At 42.9% G+C, this 16,370-nt stretch overlaps 2 protein-coding genes across 6 annotated transcripts in view; both read right to left on the minus strand.

Moving 5' to 3' along the window:
• prkag3b (protein kinase, AMP-activated, gamma 3b non-catalytic subunit) overlaps positions 1–1,037 on the minus strand; it is a 10,583-nt gene extending 9,546 nt beyond the window's left edge. For 2 of the 4 annotated variants that reach the window (XM_015058020.1, XM_015058017.1), the window contains exon 1: positions 758–1,037. In XM_015058020.1, coding sequence (XP_014913506.1) covers positions 758–775 — 18 coding nt within the window. In that variant the 5' untranslated portion in view covers positions 776–1,037. The remainder of the gene's footprint in view (positions 1–757) is intronic. The other 2 variants (XM_015058019.1, XM_015058018.1) reach the window with 1 other exon arrangement.
• A 2,946-nt stretch (positions 1,038–3,983) lies between these two features.
• The window catches only part of ttll4 (tubulin tyrosine ligase-like family, member 4), a 19,259-nt gene continuing 6,872 nt past the window's right edge, over positions 3,984–16,370 (minus strand). For both annotated transcript variants that reach the window (XM_015058023.1, XM_015058024.1), the window contains exons 5-20: positions 15,223–15,289; positions 11,365–11,483; positions 11,178–11,288; positions 11,005–11,081; positions 10,711–10,905; positions 10,488–10,570; positions 10,282–10,410; positions 10,080–10,202; positions 9,613–9,711; positions 8,486–8,620; positions 8,269–8,406; positions 8,030–8,126; positions 7,620–7,830; positions 7,271–7,338; positions 6,683–6,753; positions 3,984–6,011 (exon numbers count right to left, since the gene is read on the minus strand). In XM_015058023.1, the coding sequence (XP_014913509.1) occupies positions 5,834–6,011; positions 6,683–6,753; positions 7,271–7,338; positions 7,620–7,830; positions 8,030–8,126; positions 8,269–8,406; positions 8,486–8,620; positions 9,613–9,711; positions 10,080–10,202; positions 10,282–10,410; positions 10,488–10,570; positions 10,711–10,905; positions 11,005–11,081; positions 11,178–11,288; positions 11,365–11,483; positions 15,223–15,289 (1,901 nt within the window). In that variant the 3' untranslated portion in view covers positions 3,984–5,833. The remainder of the gene's footprint in view (positions 6,012–6,682; positions 6,754–7,270; positions 7,339–7,619; positions 7,831–8,029; positions 8,127–8,268; positions 8,407–8,485; positions 8,621–9,612; positions 9,712–10,079; positions 10,203–10,281; positions 10,411–10,487; positions 10,571–10,710; positions 10,906–11,004; positions 11,082–11,177; positions 11,289–11,364; positions 11,484–15,222; positions 15,290–16,370) is intronic.

Here is a 16,370-nt window from a genome sequence, read left to right on the forward strand (position 1 = left end):
GNATTAGCGAATCAAAGNAACACTCTAGGTAAGTTTTCGGTGAGGGAATAACATTGACATGATGTAAAGCTAAAAAGAAAATGCCGATTTAAAAAATAAATAAATGAATAAATAAATACCAGTCACTGAATACCTCACCCTCATACTGAAACATGGCAATGGCAGCATCATGTGGTGGGATGTTTTACCTCAGGAAGGCCGGTGAAGCTGATCCGTGTTGATGGGAAGATGAATGGATCTAAAGTCAGAACTAAAACCTGTCAGAGGCTGCAAAAGACCTGAGAGCGAAGGGAGGAGTCGCCTTCCAGGAAGACCTCAACCATTTGTAAAGAATTCTAATAGTTTTGAATTAGCAGCTGTGCATTAGTCTGTGTTTTTCTGTTTCATATCATCCCACATTACATGTGGTCGTAACGTGATAAGATGAGAGAAGTTCCAAAGGGAAGAATGTCCTTTGCAGTACATCACTTCCTGAGTGACTGTCCACTTTAGGGCCAACATTAAAACCTTTTCATGTCTGCTGCTGGTCATCAACTGGTCAACTGGTTCCTACAGTTTGGCCTGAGTGTATTTATCTCCACATGTTGCACTTGAGTTGACAAACTTTACTCACCATGCAGATAGAAGGTGAGGAAGGAACATTTGGGACTGGACCTGTAATAGTAGCCGGCGTGTTTTCCTTTACAGCTTCTCAGTTACAGAGCCGTGTCCAAACATGGATGCCAACATTCCCCGACAAATCACCAAGGAGACTCACCTCTGCAAAGGAATCCATGGCCAGGAAGACCGGGGGGTCTGCCTCTGTGGAGACAATGTGATCGGTGAAGGAGCATCAGATCGCACACAGCAGGCTGCACAGAGAGGCCAGAGATGCCTGGCTACCGTGTTAGACCATGAAGTAATGAAGACAAAAGTATAAAGAGAAGGTGAAGACAGCCAGGAGAAGGAACAGGAAGAATGGAGCAAAGAGTTTGGTGAGGACCTCCTGTCCTCCGGACAGCTGGGTCCGAGTGCCTGGGAGAGACTGGGGTCTAAATCTGGACTGAGGGGTGGGAGACCTGTGGCATTTACAGAGGGGGAGGGAGGGGAAGTGGGAGTGTGTAAGCAGGGGCTGACAGAGATTCTACATGCTCGTTTAATTGCAAATCAGATGGGACATCTTCATCTGTCAGCAGTAATCGCTTGCTTGTTGTAAGTTAAACCATTGAAATGCATCTGAATGAACAGGATGTGGCTTTAAACAGAGGACAGGCTGGTGGACGGGTGGGTGGTCCCATCAGGAACGCTGGTGGCACAGAGATCACACACACACACACGCACACACACGGATGTTTGTGTTGCTATCTTTGTGGGGACTTTCCATTGACTTCCATTCATTTCTACAGCCTAAACCTTACCTTTACCCTTTTCTTAACCCTAACCCTATCCATCACATACCTAACCCTAACCCTAACCAAAACTCAATTCATACCTTAGCCCTAACTCTGACCCCTGCCCCAAAAACAGGGTTTCCCCTCGTGGGGACCAGGCTCCGGTCCCCACGAGGAGCAATTGGTCCCCACAACGTAGCATATGTCAGGAAAATCGTCCCCACAAGGTATTACAAACAAACGCACACACACACACACACACACACGTTTTGGGTTTGTTTGCCTAAATGGACAGAAGAAGCTCATTGAGCTGGAGGTGTAATGTGCAGAATGTCTCCAGGTACACAGCCGCTCTAAACAGAGGAGTTTATTAAACTGTCATGTATCTATTGTCACAAGTCTGGAATTGGAAATAATTGTTTAATTTTTTTATCATCACAACACACAAATCTTAGCAAAACCTCCATAGAGTGGTTGCAAGTTGTTCAGAATGCTGCTGCTGCCTGGCTTGTGACAAAATTCCCCAAGTTTCCACACGTTACTCCGATCTTGACGAAGCTACGCTGTTTACTTTGGTATGAAATTTAAGATTATTGTATTGATTTGGAGAACTCTTCATGGACAGGAATCAGGTTGTATCAGTGGGTCCCTGACTGGTCCCTTTGATCAGGGCCTGCTGATGGTTCCCTGTCCTGTGCAAGGCGGTTTTTACCTCCACAGCTGGACACTGAAGTTTAGAGGACTTTTCTAATGTTATCAAGCTAAAGTGAGGTGAATAATTAAGTATTTGTTTCAGGTGTTGATGCATCTTCCCAAGCAGAAAGATTTAGAACTTTTTTATTTTTTAAATAGAAATGGCAATAAACTCAATGACTTGACCAGCAGTCAACATCTCGGTCCATTTCAAAGTGTTCTAATATGAATCCCAGGTTTTGCTTTCTGTCAGCAGAATATTGTTCTGCCTCAAATAACCAAATCTGAGGAGCTGTAGCTAAGTTTTGAGTGATTATATCTTTACAAGAAAAAAAAAACAAGCAGAAAAGATGATTAAAGCAGAGATGGATGAGCAACCAGAGCAAGAGACCAAGACAGATTTGCATCACGTCAGTCAGACTCTTTGCATGTTTCTGCTGGTCTAAACAGAAATCTTCCAGGGGATAAATAAGGTGCTTTGCTATAAGCTTGGGAATTTGTGCAGCCATTTTTTTCTGCACAATGGATATAGTTGCAGTTAAAATAGCTTTTGTAAAAAAAAAGATATTTTAAAAAAAACAACATAAATCTGTTGCAAACGGTGGTGTATCACTTAACCAGATATTCACCTTCTCTGTATAAAAAAACACATAACCTTTTTTTATTTCTTGCCATCTGGCAATAAGTTGGGCTAAATGTTTCTGTTTTAGGTCATTTAGGATTACAAACATAATTTCTGTTTGCTAAATGGCCTCTGATTAATGAGACAGACTGTATTCTACAAAATAAACTTCTAAATATGAAAGGAAAAAAGTTGAAGCTGAACGTAAACTGCTATCTGTGCAGAGAATGAGTTGTTCTCTTGCAGCAGCTCAGTGCTGCTATAAATAGTTAATGCTCAGTGTAACCTGAACGTCTCGCACAGCAGGGGCCTTAAAGCTGCACTGCAACCGTTTCAGTTTCTTTTATGGAGGAACTGGTTTAGAATGAACTCAGTTCAGAGGTTACAACGCATTCATTATTTTTAATTAAATCATATCAAAAACTAGATCTCAGACATGCCGTGGTTTTCTGGTTTCAATCTAAACAAGCTGCTCACATCTCAGCTTGGTTAGATTGAAGAGCCTGTAACTTTCTCGGGTCACTTCCTGTTTGCAGTTCATTTCAGCTTTAGTCTTTTCAAACTGCAGCAGCTGATGAGCAAAAGCCTCAGCAGTCCAACAAGCTTCAGAGTTTCAAACAGTTTACAGCTGAAGTCCATCTCCTCTGATGAAAATCCACCACCATTCCTCCTGAGACGTGGCAGAAAGACGCTCCCGTCACTGCACGGCTTGCTCGGCGTTTGGTGTGAGGTCAGGGCTTCTGGACAACCGCAACGACGACATCGCTCCGAGAAAAGCATCGAGGACAGACGGAAATTCTGCAGGAATTACAAGAAGACGGCTCTGTAACGAGTTCTCCCTTGCAGAGATGAAAAGGTCTCTGGGTTTACAGCAGCAAATACAGAGCGGGACTGAAACGTTGTCCCGCTGATGCACGGATCGTCTGGTGATCGTCTCCACTCTCACCAGCCTGGTGCTCCACGGTGTCGCGTGGATAAGGGATGACAAACTGGCTTAAAGATCACTTGATCGTTAGGAGTCCCAGTCAAAACATTCCTCAGTTCACCGAGAACAGAAGCCAGTAAACTGATCAACGAGACGAGAACAGAACATCCGTCTGGGCTTGTTCCTCAGGTTAACAAGGTTGGAGATGATGAAGTTCAAATTACAAGAAGGTCATTTTGTATTTTTTTTACGGGAGTGTTCAAATCAAATATTTCTTTTAGTCTTGCAACGCCAAAATCTAAACAAAACAGAATGCTAGATTCCGGTGAAATAGATATTTTAAAAATGTTTAAATAAATGATCCACATATTAAAATTGTATGTCTAATAACTTTTATTTGCTCCATGTCAACCTGAGCATTTAAAACATCCTTGAACAAAGACCGGTGGATTAAAAGATCCAGAGGTGCTTCTGTGAATGCAAACAACAGAGAATGCCTCAGTATGGGGACACTGCTGTCACACAGAGGCTTAAGGCATGTTCAGTAAACCAGCAGCAGCTTCTCTGCAGACAGCTGGGGATGGACATGTTTTCAATGGGATTTATTACACAAGTCAGACTTTACAAAGTACCTGCAAGCAGAGTTCCTAACCAAGTCAAATGTTTACAGTAAAATAGCCGTTTCTCTCATAAATATGCTCCGCCTTATAACTTTTATTCTATTTTGTTCTGAGGAAGTCAAGGACGCCACACTTGTCGAATGAAACGTGTGGTCCTGGTCCCAGCCTGGGGAAGCACCGACTTTACCCATCAGATTTCAGCAAGCAGTTTCAAAATAAGCAAGTAACTATTAATTAAGCAACAATTCACTCATGTTTCATCGTCTTTCTAATCTTTCTGTAATGACACACAAGGCACAACTCTAAGGCATGTGATGTTAGCACTCTGCTCCATAAAAACCTGCCAAAACCGATGATGCTCTGTGCAGCAGGACCCCTGGTGGTCGTTATGCGCAGCTACACATCAACGTCAAATCACAGTCTAATCACTGCCAATTGGTTTTTGTTCTGAGATGACTGATGTCAAACTATGCATATTAAACACTGTTCTACTGAAGAGACCAGTGAAAAGAGGAACATTAGTTTAGCAGCTGTGTACAAACAGGGTTAAAAAACAAACTTCTGGAAAATACTATATATTAAATCGGCAAACACAATACAGAAACACAGAGCGCTTTTCAGCTTTGTGCATCCTTGATTTTGTGGCAGGAAGCCCACTTCTTGTCTTTTGCATTGGAAAATCCCAGCTGCCTCCCACAGCAGCCGGGTAATGACCCTGAAATACTTGAACTACAGCATTTACTTGCTCTCATCACCATAACAGAGGTAGAACGTTAGTCCGACTGAAACCTGTTAAGAAGGAATACATGAAGCTCAAACAAACTTCCACTCAAGCAACTTGGAAACATGCGAGATGAAAACAGCTTCGGTTAGGCTTCAGCTGAGAGCAGCCCTTCAAAAAGCCTTGGACACTTTGATTCTGTGTTGTGAACAGGACCCTGCAGCCTGACTCCTGGGGAGGCAGTGAGGATCAGCACCGCATCAGCCTGGAGGGAAAAAAAGGTTCAGCTGGTGTGATGCATGCAGCAGCTCAGAGTTATCACAGTGAATTCTTGTTCTGAGCCGACAGAGCTGCACAGAACCTCAACGCAGCCTGATGAGCTCGTTTCCATGCCTATGTTTGACATGCCTACTGAAATAAATCTCGCATTACATCCCGTTCTGCTATCAAAGTTCCTCCTTAGAAGCAAAACCCAGCACTGCAACAGACTGAGACCGTGGCAACCTGACAGGCCCGGGCGAGTCGCAGAGGTGCAGACAGAAGGGACGCATCAGGGCCTCTGGGTGTGTCCAGCTTTCAGGACAGGACACAAAAGCTGACACGACGACCTTTCATCACCAGAGCAAACGGGGGCAGGGGCCACTCTTTGGGGGTCCCCTGGAAAAATGTCCAAAAAAAAAAAATTAAGTAAAAGCTTCTCTGCTTCAATTTAGCAGAAATTTCAAGATCGATTTTCTAAAGGCCACAGAAGCAGCTGCTGTTTGTCCCTCTGACGGTCCAGTTAAAGTAAACCTGAACAGAGTCCTTCGTTCTTTTAGCTCCAGAGAGTTTGGAGGACTCTGTGGTACCCAGTTTCTGTGTCAGTTCTGGTCCCAGATATCATCAGAAGGAGGAAAAGTGCTGAGGCAGCAGGTTCTGAATGGGGGTGGGCTGAGGGCTGGAACAGGCACTGCTGCACACACTGGACCCTGTACTCTGGGAGCTGAGCAGGCTGGAGACAGACGGCGACTCTGGGTCTGAACAGTCGCCATCAGAGGCGTTATGATGGCTGACCACCACCCTGAAACACAACACAACACACACACAAAGAGACAACAGCGTCAGGACTGTCTGCAAGTCAAACACGTACGGGAAAGGATTAGGGCCACCGGAGAAAAGAAAAAGAATTAATTCTGACTTTTTAATTTTGACTTTAATCTTTCAAAACCAAAAGTCAGAATTCTGAGACTCAAGTCGGCTTGTTTTCCACTCTGTGGCCCTAATCCACTTCCATAAACATGACTCTGTCAGATTACATAATTAATAACTGCTGGTTTTACGGAGAGCTTTTATTTCACAGGTATGTCTGAGTACCAATGTATGTAGGCACATTAATGCAAAATTGAGTGTACGGAAAAAGGGCAGCATCTCAAGGCTGCATGGATAACTGCAGCCTTGAGATGCATCATGGAGGTCTAGATGCTGACAGTGTCCTCTATGAGGGTCACCATCAGACCTGGTCAATGTCAGAAAAATGCTGGAAATGTTTCCACCAGTAAAGCAAATATTAAACTGCATGTCTAAAGTCATAATGGACTAATCAGGAAGACAATAACTGAAGTGAGTCAGTTTTTGTTTTTATCTCCGAAAGGTTAAATGTCAGTGTTCTAATGTTGAAAATATTTTTTGACAACTTCATGGTAGAGGAGCTGCATTGCTTGGATTGGTTTCCATGGCGCTGTGGCCGTTTACCTGGATCTGGATGGACTCGCCACACCTGGTTTCTGGGCTTCCGTCCTCGACTTGCAGCGACTCTTGGACCACTGCACACAAACAACCAAAAAAAGAGACGGACGTTTAACATCTGCAGCTCTCAGCGAGGCTTCTTCCCTCTTGGTTCCACCTTCTCAGTTTCTGTTTATCTGCTCTATTCTGATACTACAGCACTGTTTAAAAATAAAATAAAAATAAAAAATGAGGGAAAGAAAAGACAAACCTGCAGCTCAGTCATTGTGGCTTCAGATCTATAGAGCCCAACTAAATACAGCAACTTAAATAAAAAAATGTTCTTTTACATATTTGTTGAAACTGACACTTTGTAGTAAGAGTATGGTATAAGACAGACAATCTGTGAAAAGATGGAGCTCCTCTGCTTTCTCCCAGTTCTCCCAGTGACATTGGTCGCAACATTCTACAGCTTTAAGGAAGCTTTCTGTGAAGATCAATTATTATTAGTATTAATGTTGGGACCAATGTCACCATATGTGAGAGGGCAGCTGGTGTTACACCGCTCTGCAGGATGCAATGGCCACTGGCAGGGCCGGCCCGGGAGCTTCTCACCATGTGAGCGGAGTCACTGCTCCCCAGATGGATTCCTTTCTGACAGAGAAGCCTCAGAAAACTGATGCCTGCACACAACACACAAAAAAAACACAATTTCACCAGGTTACGTCGCTGCTAAAAAATAACTTTTTTTCCCCATGCAAGTACTTTAGTTAGACCATGGAGAGAAACACAATGCTCACTGTGTCTGGGCCGCCACTTTATAAAACATTCTAAAAAACAAGACCGCAGGTTTTCTCATCTAGCAAGACAGATGCAGCTCAAACAATTCTAATCGAATGTTTCTTCACCGTAGAGCACTAAGCGTCCTGCCGGAAAACGGAGCTTATTTTGCCTGGGCTCTCACATTTGGTCCGGTCATTGCAGTGCTTCTGCTCCCACTGATCCAGCAGAATGTTGAGGTATCTGGGACACTCAAAGAAGCGAAGGTAGCGTGATGAAGACTGCGATGGGAAAATGCGCTCAAACTCTCCTCGTCGATTCAATTCGTCTTCGCTCTCGGCCAGCACGCGGACATCCTCAGGAGTCAAAATGTCCAACACTGATGATAGGAAGTCCTTTATGAGGAGGGAGGAGACAAACAAGTTAAAAACTAATTTTTGTCTTTGTGAGGAGAGAAAACAGAAAAACTAGCAACATTGTGCATGTAGTTTCTTTCAAATGTTCTCTAGTAAAAGCACTTATTGAAAGCAGGTGATGTTATTTTATCAGTAGACTCACCTGCTGTAACAGAGCTGTGTGCATGTGTTTGTTTACCTGGTCAGCATAGCGCTGTGCAAGGAAAAAGGCTCGTTTTACTTTCTCATCAGCAGACAGATCAGATTTGCTCTTTCCTTTGTTCCCTCCATGCAAACTACAAAACAGAGACACTAATTTTAATCTTTTTCCTGAGAATTGCATGAAAAAAAAAAAGAAGGTAACCAAGGCAATCCCTTTTTTCATCTCAAATACAGAATCCCAGCGATAGAAACCGAGGTGTAGAAGCTCCTCCCTACCTGCTGGTGGAGCTGGAGGCACTGCTGCAGGAGGACACCACTTCTTCTTTCGGGGGAATCTTGAAGCCGGCCAAGTTTAGGAGGTCTCTGATCATCTGGCCTTTAATGGAAACATCCAGGGCAGAGTTGGAGTGGAGGCTGGAGGACAGAGAGCAGAGCTACAGACGCGCCTCTACACCCTTTCATCTGACAGCAGGTGCAGCGGTCTGCATGTCACCTGGGTGATATGTTGACCTCCAGGATCCAGGGTTTGAGGTTCTCGTCCAGCATGATGTCGAAGCCAAACAGCTCGTGGCAGCTGTGAGGCGTTTTCACGTGCATCTTCAGCAGGGTGTTCACATATGGCTCAGAACTGAGAAGCAAACACAGAAATGAAGAAACTTGTTTGATTCTAGCATCGTTTTAGCTTTCCACACAAACACGGTGTTTGGTCTATGAACAAGTCTGGGACAGATACTGTGGCTTTGACTGATGAAGCCAAAGTGATGTTGGAACAATGCTCTGTGTAGGACCTGGACTGCATTTTTAGTTCAAAGTGTAAAAGTGTTTGACAACTCAGAACTCACTGGCTGAGGTTCTTTAAAAACAGTTTTCAGATACAGTTGTGTTCAGAATAATGACAATGTGTTAAAAAAAACATACTTGGCTGATTCTTTATGAGTTTATTCATTCTTCTTCATTTGGAACAGAAGGTTTCATCATTCTCTGCATTCTTTGTGTTTCCCCCTTCATCAACATTAAAAGCTATGTTCAACTCCTGAATTTCACTCTGACGTTCTCTAAACCAACATGTCCATCATAAGATGCCCTTCTCCTTATACACGAACCGCCTGCTTGAATTCTGTTTGCTCCCACAATAAATGAGCCCTGGGTTTATTTGGAACACACTCTGTGCAAACCATGATTCAACTATGCTGAATCAGCATGATGCACATCGTCATTGTCGGTTTCCTGTTGCTCTACTATACCTACTGCTAAATTATTAGCCATGTAGAAATGTCACTTCTTCTAAATCTGATCTAGTTAGGGTGGATGGAATACACTTGTTTTAAACACAACTAAAAACTAAACCTTGTTTTTATTGATGTGTGATGTTAAATGTTCTTTTTATTCATTAAACACTTTAGAGTCTAACGTGGAAACTAATTTGATCTTTGAAACATCTGCTAACTTTGTGAAAATTTTGTAGTTCCCCTCCCCCCCAAAAACATTGTCATTCTCATAAATCCTATAAAATGTATTGCATCCTGAGCTGAATGTGTCATTAGACCTCGATAAGTGTGTTTGTGACAGATCACCAGGATCTGTAAAGAAAGTTCTCAGTAAATGGAACAGTGAACTTACGCTATAATAGTTTTGATCACAATGTCTTTAATCTTCTCCCATATCAGGTCGGTGTTGATGCCTTTAGAGCCAAGGAAGTGCCACAGAGCCTTCAAAGCCCTGAAAAGACGCAACAGAAAAACATTTGACTTTAATATTAACAAAACGGAAAAGAAGCTGTGTTTTATTGGCTGAACGTCACAGCAGATCAGGAAAACACAGAGCAGGGATCATGTTGCTAAATGACGCGATGATAATGTTTTTTGACACTTCTTCATCAAAACGTATACAGCACCATTTCTGAGCTCTGGCATCTTTGCGATTATTAAAATATTCATTGTACGCGAGAATCGAGGGCAGAGAGAATCCAGCCAAACAGGACACATGTGTAACTGACATGCAGAATTTTTATGCACAACTTACAAAAAAAATAAAAAAAATCCCACCAAATACTTCATTCAAGTATCCTCTGTGATTGTGACGCGTACCATTTGTGTCCCTGGCAGGCCTTGTCATCACTGTTTGTCTGGTACTCAGAGTTCTTCTTGTTCACGCTGTAGTTGGTCAGGTGCATGAACTTGTTGTTTAGGGTCTTCATGGAAGATGAATACCTGCAGAGAAACAGAACCTCTGCCTCAGTGGGGATCAGTGCCAGTCCACATAACCCCACAGGATGTTGTTCATTCTCACTTGCAGCTGGCGAAGCGGACCAGTCCGTCAGAGAACAGGTAAATTCGGAGCGGCTCGTAGGATGTCACGTAGACGTAGATCCGCAAGTCAAACTTGTTCCCGCCAATGAGGTAGGGTTTGTGAAGGTACCTGCAGATAAGGAAGCAGAGGGAAATGTTTCCATACACATACTGACAGTGAGCTTTGGTCAGATCTGTGCTGCTTACTTCTGCACCAGCAGTGGTCTCCTGCGGGGCAGCTGACTCCATTTGTGGATGACCTGGATCCCCATTCCTCTGGCTGATGCAGGCTGGGAGACAAAAGAACAAGATTAAGGAAAAAGAACAAGTTTTTCAAGCTACACTTGATGAAGCTACACTTTTTTATTAAAAAATAAATAAATAAATGAAAGATACAGTTCACATAAAATCAGAAAGGTGCAGAACGTACAGGTTTGATGATCCACTTCTTCTTGGAGCCACTATCTTCCCATGCCTTCCGCAGCAGTTTGATATCCTGAGGAAGAATGAACGTCTTTGGGAAAAAGTTAAACTCCTGCTTGCCAAAGCGATGCTGCATCTTGGACAGATTCCTCCAAAGTCGGTCCTTCCTGCCAATCTGAAAGGTTCCTGGAAAGTGGTTCAACTGCAAAAAAATAAAAAAAGAACAACCACACGTTCAATCTGGAAACTGCAGGAACGTTGGCTGGAGTGTGTGTGCGTGTGTGTGTATGCAGATACTCGCCTTCTGGTGCTCGCCGATGGCCTTAAAGCCAGGAGATTTCATGTGGTGTCCCCAGCAGCCCAGCCAGTTGTTGCTCTCTGGATTAGCAACACAATTCACTCACAAAGCGTGACTAAACAGATTCCCATCTCACCGTCTGAAAGGTGTTCAGGTTTTGGTGTGTGATGACTCACTCTTGGTGGCTTTGAAGTGTGACCTAGCGATGGTGTGCTTGACGATGTTGGGGGTAACGGAGCTCATCTTCCATTTGAGTAGGCGTCTCTGTTCGGCAGGCAGCAGCTCCACTGCAGAACACCAGACATAAGATCAGCTGGTAAAGAGCATCTACTGGTTCTAAATTACAGAGGAGTCACTCCTGACCTTTCTCATTGGCTGTGCTGAAGTAGAGTGTGGGGCGCATGAGGGGAAAAAGGCTGGGTACAAGCGCTGGTCGCTCCTCTCGATCATCCTCTGCCCCCAACACCATCGGCTCTTCAATACTGAACAGGAAGGGATGATGGGAGAAATGAGAAGAGTTGAGCAGGTTGAAGATTCACAGGTTTGGTCTGACTGCTCTCCACTGCTCTCCACAGAAAGACTAAAGAATCCAACCATAATTCCAAAAAAGTTTGGATGTGATCAAAGGCTAACTGAAGAGGTAATAAAAGGAAAAAAAAAATCCACTGACTTCACTTATCTGCCCTCACACTCACATGAACTTGAGACTTCCCGTTCTTACGCCATAAAGTCCCACTCTTTACAGCAACACAGCTTCAGCTCTTGTAGGAAGGCTATCCACAGGGCCGAGGAGTGGAGGGAGACGATGGGAGTTTTTGACCAATCAACATTTGTAAGATCAGAGAGTGATGCTGGATAAGAAGATCCTGCTCTAATTCACTCCAGATCGGGAATTTATGCAAGACTAGTCAGACATGAAACTCATTCATCCATGTCTTTATGGACCTTGGTCTGCAAACCTGAGCACAGCCATGTTGGAATAGAGAAGGACATCCCTAAATTGTTACTGGTCTGTATGCCTATGTGGGTTTTACACAACTGTGATCATGGACATGATCACAACACTTGAATTTAGTGTTTTGGATGGTTCACCCAGGACTTCTGGCAACAGTGTTAACACAGAGTTATTTTTAAATGAGTGGCATCGCTGACGATGATTACATTTCTGTTTTCTGAGAATTGTTGCTTCATTTTTGTGGGATAATCCAGGACTCCAGCAGAAGGACAACAAATCAATGACAATATATATCACAATAGACATGATCAATATCAATAGATAACACCATTGACAGAATATTTTATTTCACTGAAATCTAATCCAGAACCACACAGCATTCTGGGAGATGTAGGCTTAATCTCTCACAACCAGAAAAGCAAGGTGTGTGACATCAACTAACTCAGTCTTTGGTTACCTAGCAACAGCCTGTTGGTTGCACAGCAGCTTAAGGTTTCCCCCACCGTGCCTCAAAACAGCATAAAAATAAACAATAGCATGTGGATAAAACAGGAAAGGTCACATCACCAGCTTGGTGTTATTTCAAATATTAAAAGAAAGTAAAAAAAAAAAAAAAACACTAATCAATAATTATCTATATTGACTTATATTATGATGCGTTTTTCAGCGCTAGGGAGGAAGACGAGCTATCTAACAGAGAAAAGTGGAAGAAAATGTGACCAAAACCAACAGAAACCATGAATTGTAATTGTAGATTTCCAGTGATCCACAGAGAGACAGCAGTGTAACTCAGAGCTTCAGAAAAACCTCTGATTCGATATGTGCAGCCAAAGAAGAACAAACAGCACAGTGGATAGCATTATTTAACATTATAAAATGTAGATTTATCAACGGGCTCAAAACAGTGGAGCTTGTAATTAACACAGCAAACCACAACGTGAGCAGATTAAAGAGTAATGCAGCCACAGGCGAACTCAGTGACATTTAACTAACACTATCAGGTCACAGATTCATTTTGTAACACAAGGTGCTCTACATGCGCGTAACATGATGCCAGGTAGGATTAGGTGGCAGAGGCCTTCACACACAAAGGACAGCAATTCTGATCTGACCTACAGTCATTTAGTGGAGTATTAATACCGGCTAAACTTCATTTCTTTAAGAACAACTACAGCTCAGAGATACTCACATGACAGTCATAGAAGACGAGATGAGATTTCCAGATTCAGCTAAACTTCTGACAGGTTACTTTGGAATTACAGACAGGCTTCTAGCTATATGGAATATAAACAGGTGGAGCTCTCAGGTGGAGATGTGGAGAGTTCAGGGTGTCAGTGAGCTCAGTGAATGAGCTGAGGAACAAACCAGTTGGGGAAGGAAACAATAGTGCTCCTGATCTGGGTTGTTTTAGCAGAGAATCAGCTGTCCAGAGACAATACAGCAGAGCTTTCCACCATCATCTGCTGCTTTCAGCCTGTCCAACAACAAACTGAGAGGACAACAGGGAGACCAGATCAGCTGGGCAGATGTTTGAGGGCCAGGAGGACCAATCAGCTTCCTTTCTAAGTGACGGCAAAAGGAAGATGCTGAATATTTTGCTTGTTTCTGAAGAAACAAAAACCTTTGTGAGCACATATGAATTTGAATTTATTATCAGGGATCAGGACCTTTAAACTTTTTCAGATGTTTGTCACATTTCAAGCAAAGTATTTTAATGAGATAAAATATATTCATGTCTTTCATCGTCTGTAAATGGTTCTCTTTCAGGATTCCTTATGTTCATTAACTCTGACCAGATTACCTGTTCAGCTAAAGAGAAGCATCCCCACAGAATGCTGCTGCCACCGTCTGGCATGTGTCACCATGGGGACGACGTGTTCAGAGTAAAGTGGAGAGTCGTTCTTTTTAAAAAATACTCGAGTGTTTTACTTTCAGGCCTAAAAGCTCCGCTTGGGCTCATCTGAGCAGAGTAAACAACTTTATTGTTGTCTTCTTGTCACTCTTCCAGTAAGGCCAGACCTGTGGCGTGCATGACCAATCATTTTCCTGACTACAGATTCTTTAAAAACCTAACCCTAATCCTGCTACATGCTTCTCCACACCGTTCTGCCTGACCGGTCTGCTGGGGTTCTTGGTTGTCATGACGCTGGTTGCTCTCTAAAGGGCAGAGAGCTGTTCATCTGTTCGGCTGTTCATCTGAAGCCGAACAGCTGACTGCTGGTGGTTTTGGCACGTTCGTATTTGCACACACCTTTCATAACACGGCACGGACCACCTGGGCGACACCCTTCCTCTATCTGCATACATCCCGGCTCTACCAGCTACACTCTCCCTCCCTGAATCCTCAGTTTTCGGCCGACGTCACAGACAGAGCGGCACAATTTTCTGCAGGCGGCCTCCTTCGTGAACGACGACATTACAGTTTCCATCCAGGAGTTATTAACCATGTACAAGTTACTTAGTGAAGAATCTTAAAAATGTACATAATTCCTCATCGCACAAGATAAATGTTCCTAAAAGGCATCCATGTCTCCTGTGAATGCAGAAACCGGATAGTGGAAGTAGACTAGTTGAAAAGAAATATCAACGTTGCTGTCTGAGTGCATAAAGCACAGCAACAAACTTCTGACCTAGCAGACAATACTTCATACAGAGCTCTGTAGAAATAGTTTAACCAGGGTCTGGAGTCAAGTTTGCAATTTTCATCATGCATCTGCGTCAATGAGAACCGATTTCAATACTTTGTATGAAGTACGTTAGGGCCATAAGGGTCTAACACACCTGTTAGGGAGCATGGTGTCAGTTAAGTATTGGTTAGGGTTGGGAATATACTAGTAATGGTTAGGGTTATAGTTAGGATAAGGGCCTGAAAGCAATAGTCTTCAGTGTATTATAAGCCTGGCGATTCACCAGGCTTTACTTGTCCCCCCACCAGGCTAAGCATTGCTTATTTATTCAAGTTTTTTTTTTAATATATGCATTTTTTAAGAATTTACAGTTGGTGTTCAGGTATTAATCTTCCAAAACCACACAGCTATCAAATGATATTTCAAGTTTCCTGTCAACTTTAAAACAATTTTAACTCAAAAACACGGTGGCCCGCTGGATGAATTGCTGCCCTAGTGCCCATCCACCAGGCTTAGCAAGTTTTCTGGGGGAAACCTTGGTCTTTACAAAGCACTCAGAACAAGAGAAGTACTAGGATGTGTGTGTGTGTGTGTGTGTGTGTGTGTGTGTGTGTGTGTGTGTGTGAGTGCATGCGTTACCTAGAGATGCAAGGAATTGATGTATCAGAAGAAGAAGAACGAATGATGGAATAACATTCTGAATCATCTGAAAATGGAAACAGAGAAAATTATTATGTCTCATCTCCATATTGTCCAGAGTTCCAGTTGAGTAGAAAATCTGGATTTACCATCAGTAAACCTCATCATGCAGGTTCAGCCCACGGAAGAGCTTTCGTGCTCGCCTTGTAGTCAGGCATCACGCTGGCTTTATATTACCTTTAGCATTATTTTTCTGGTTACACGATGCATCCAACCATACCAAATGCTTTGTCTACTTCGTCAGCCAGAGTCAGTGAGCGTGGCCGCGTAGTTTCTGTGACGCTTATTAAAAATTCAACAGACACGAAATGGAAGAGCTACTAAAGCCACATTAGCAGCATTGAATTAAATCTCCCGTTTGTTGCTCATCTCTGCACAGTGTAGCGGATTTAACTCATCATAGGGCCGGTCCAAGGCTGTATGAGGCCTGGAGCAGAATTTGACTTGGGGGCCCTTCTAGCTCCTAAAAACATCAGCACTAAGATTTTAGTGAAATCTGGGAGAAGGGAGTAGTTTAATTGGTCAACCTAAAAATCAATCACTTACAACTGCAGTTTAGTAATTTGTATTTGTGAACAAACAGAGCTTAAACTTAAAGATTAAACTCATAGCATCAGATTGTAGCTATGGTAACAAAACAATCTAACTATGAATAATGTTCTTTGAAGTTTTACAAAGTAAACTTGCCAGCTCCTTAAAATCTTGTATTTAAATATTAAACCATTTAAAATAAATTTATGTATGCCTAAACAATTGAATAAAATTTAACAGCATTGATAATCTCAATAAACAAGTATTACATTTGTATCTGTGGTCTGTTTTAATATATTAGCATTTATGGGGCCCCTGAAGCTCTTGGGGGCCTGATGGAGCCTCTGACTTAATTTGGATTAAACAGAAGTGCAAATTTGTTGTTTTTAGACTAGTTGTGGGTTTAAATAGCATTTCACTCGAGATCTTTTCCCATAACCTATAATTAAACAGTAATACTTTTACATTTCCTGTCAACTTAACATCTTTTAATACAAAAACACGGTTGACCACCGGTGGGCCGCCTCAATGCCCTGACCACCGGGCTTAGCAAGTTT

The sequence above is a fragment of the Poecilia latipinna genome, unplaced genomic scaffold (genome assembly GCF_001443285.1).
Source record: "Poecilia latipinna isolate Pla-1442-1.1 unplaced genomic scaffold, P_latipinna-1.0 Scaffold1510, whole genome shotgun sequence".
Classification (NCBI taxonomy): Eukaryota; Metazoa; Chordata; class Actinopteri; order Cyprinodontiformes; family Poeciliidae; genus Poecilia; species Poecilia latipinna.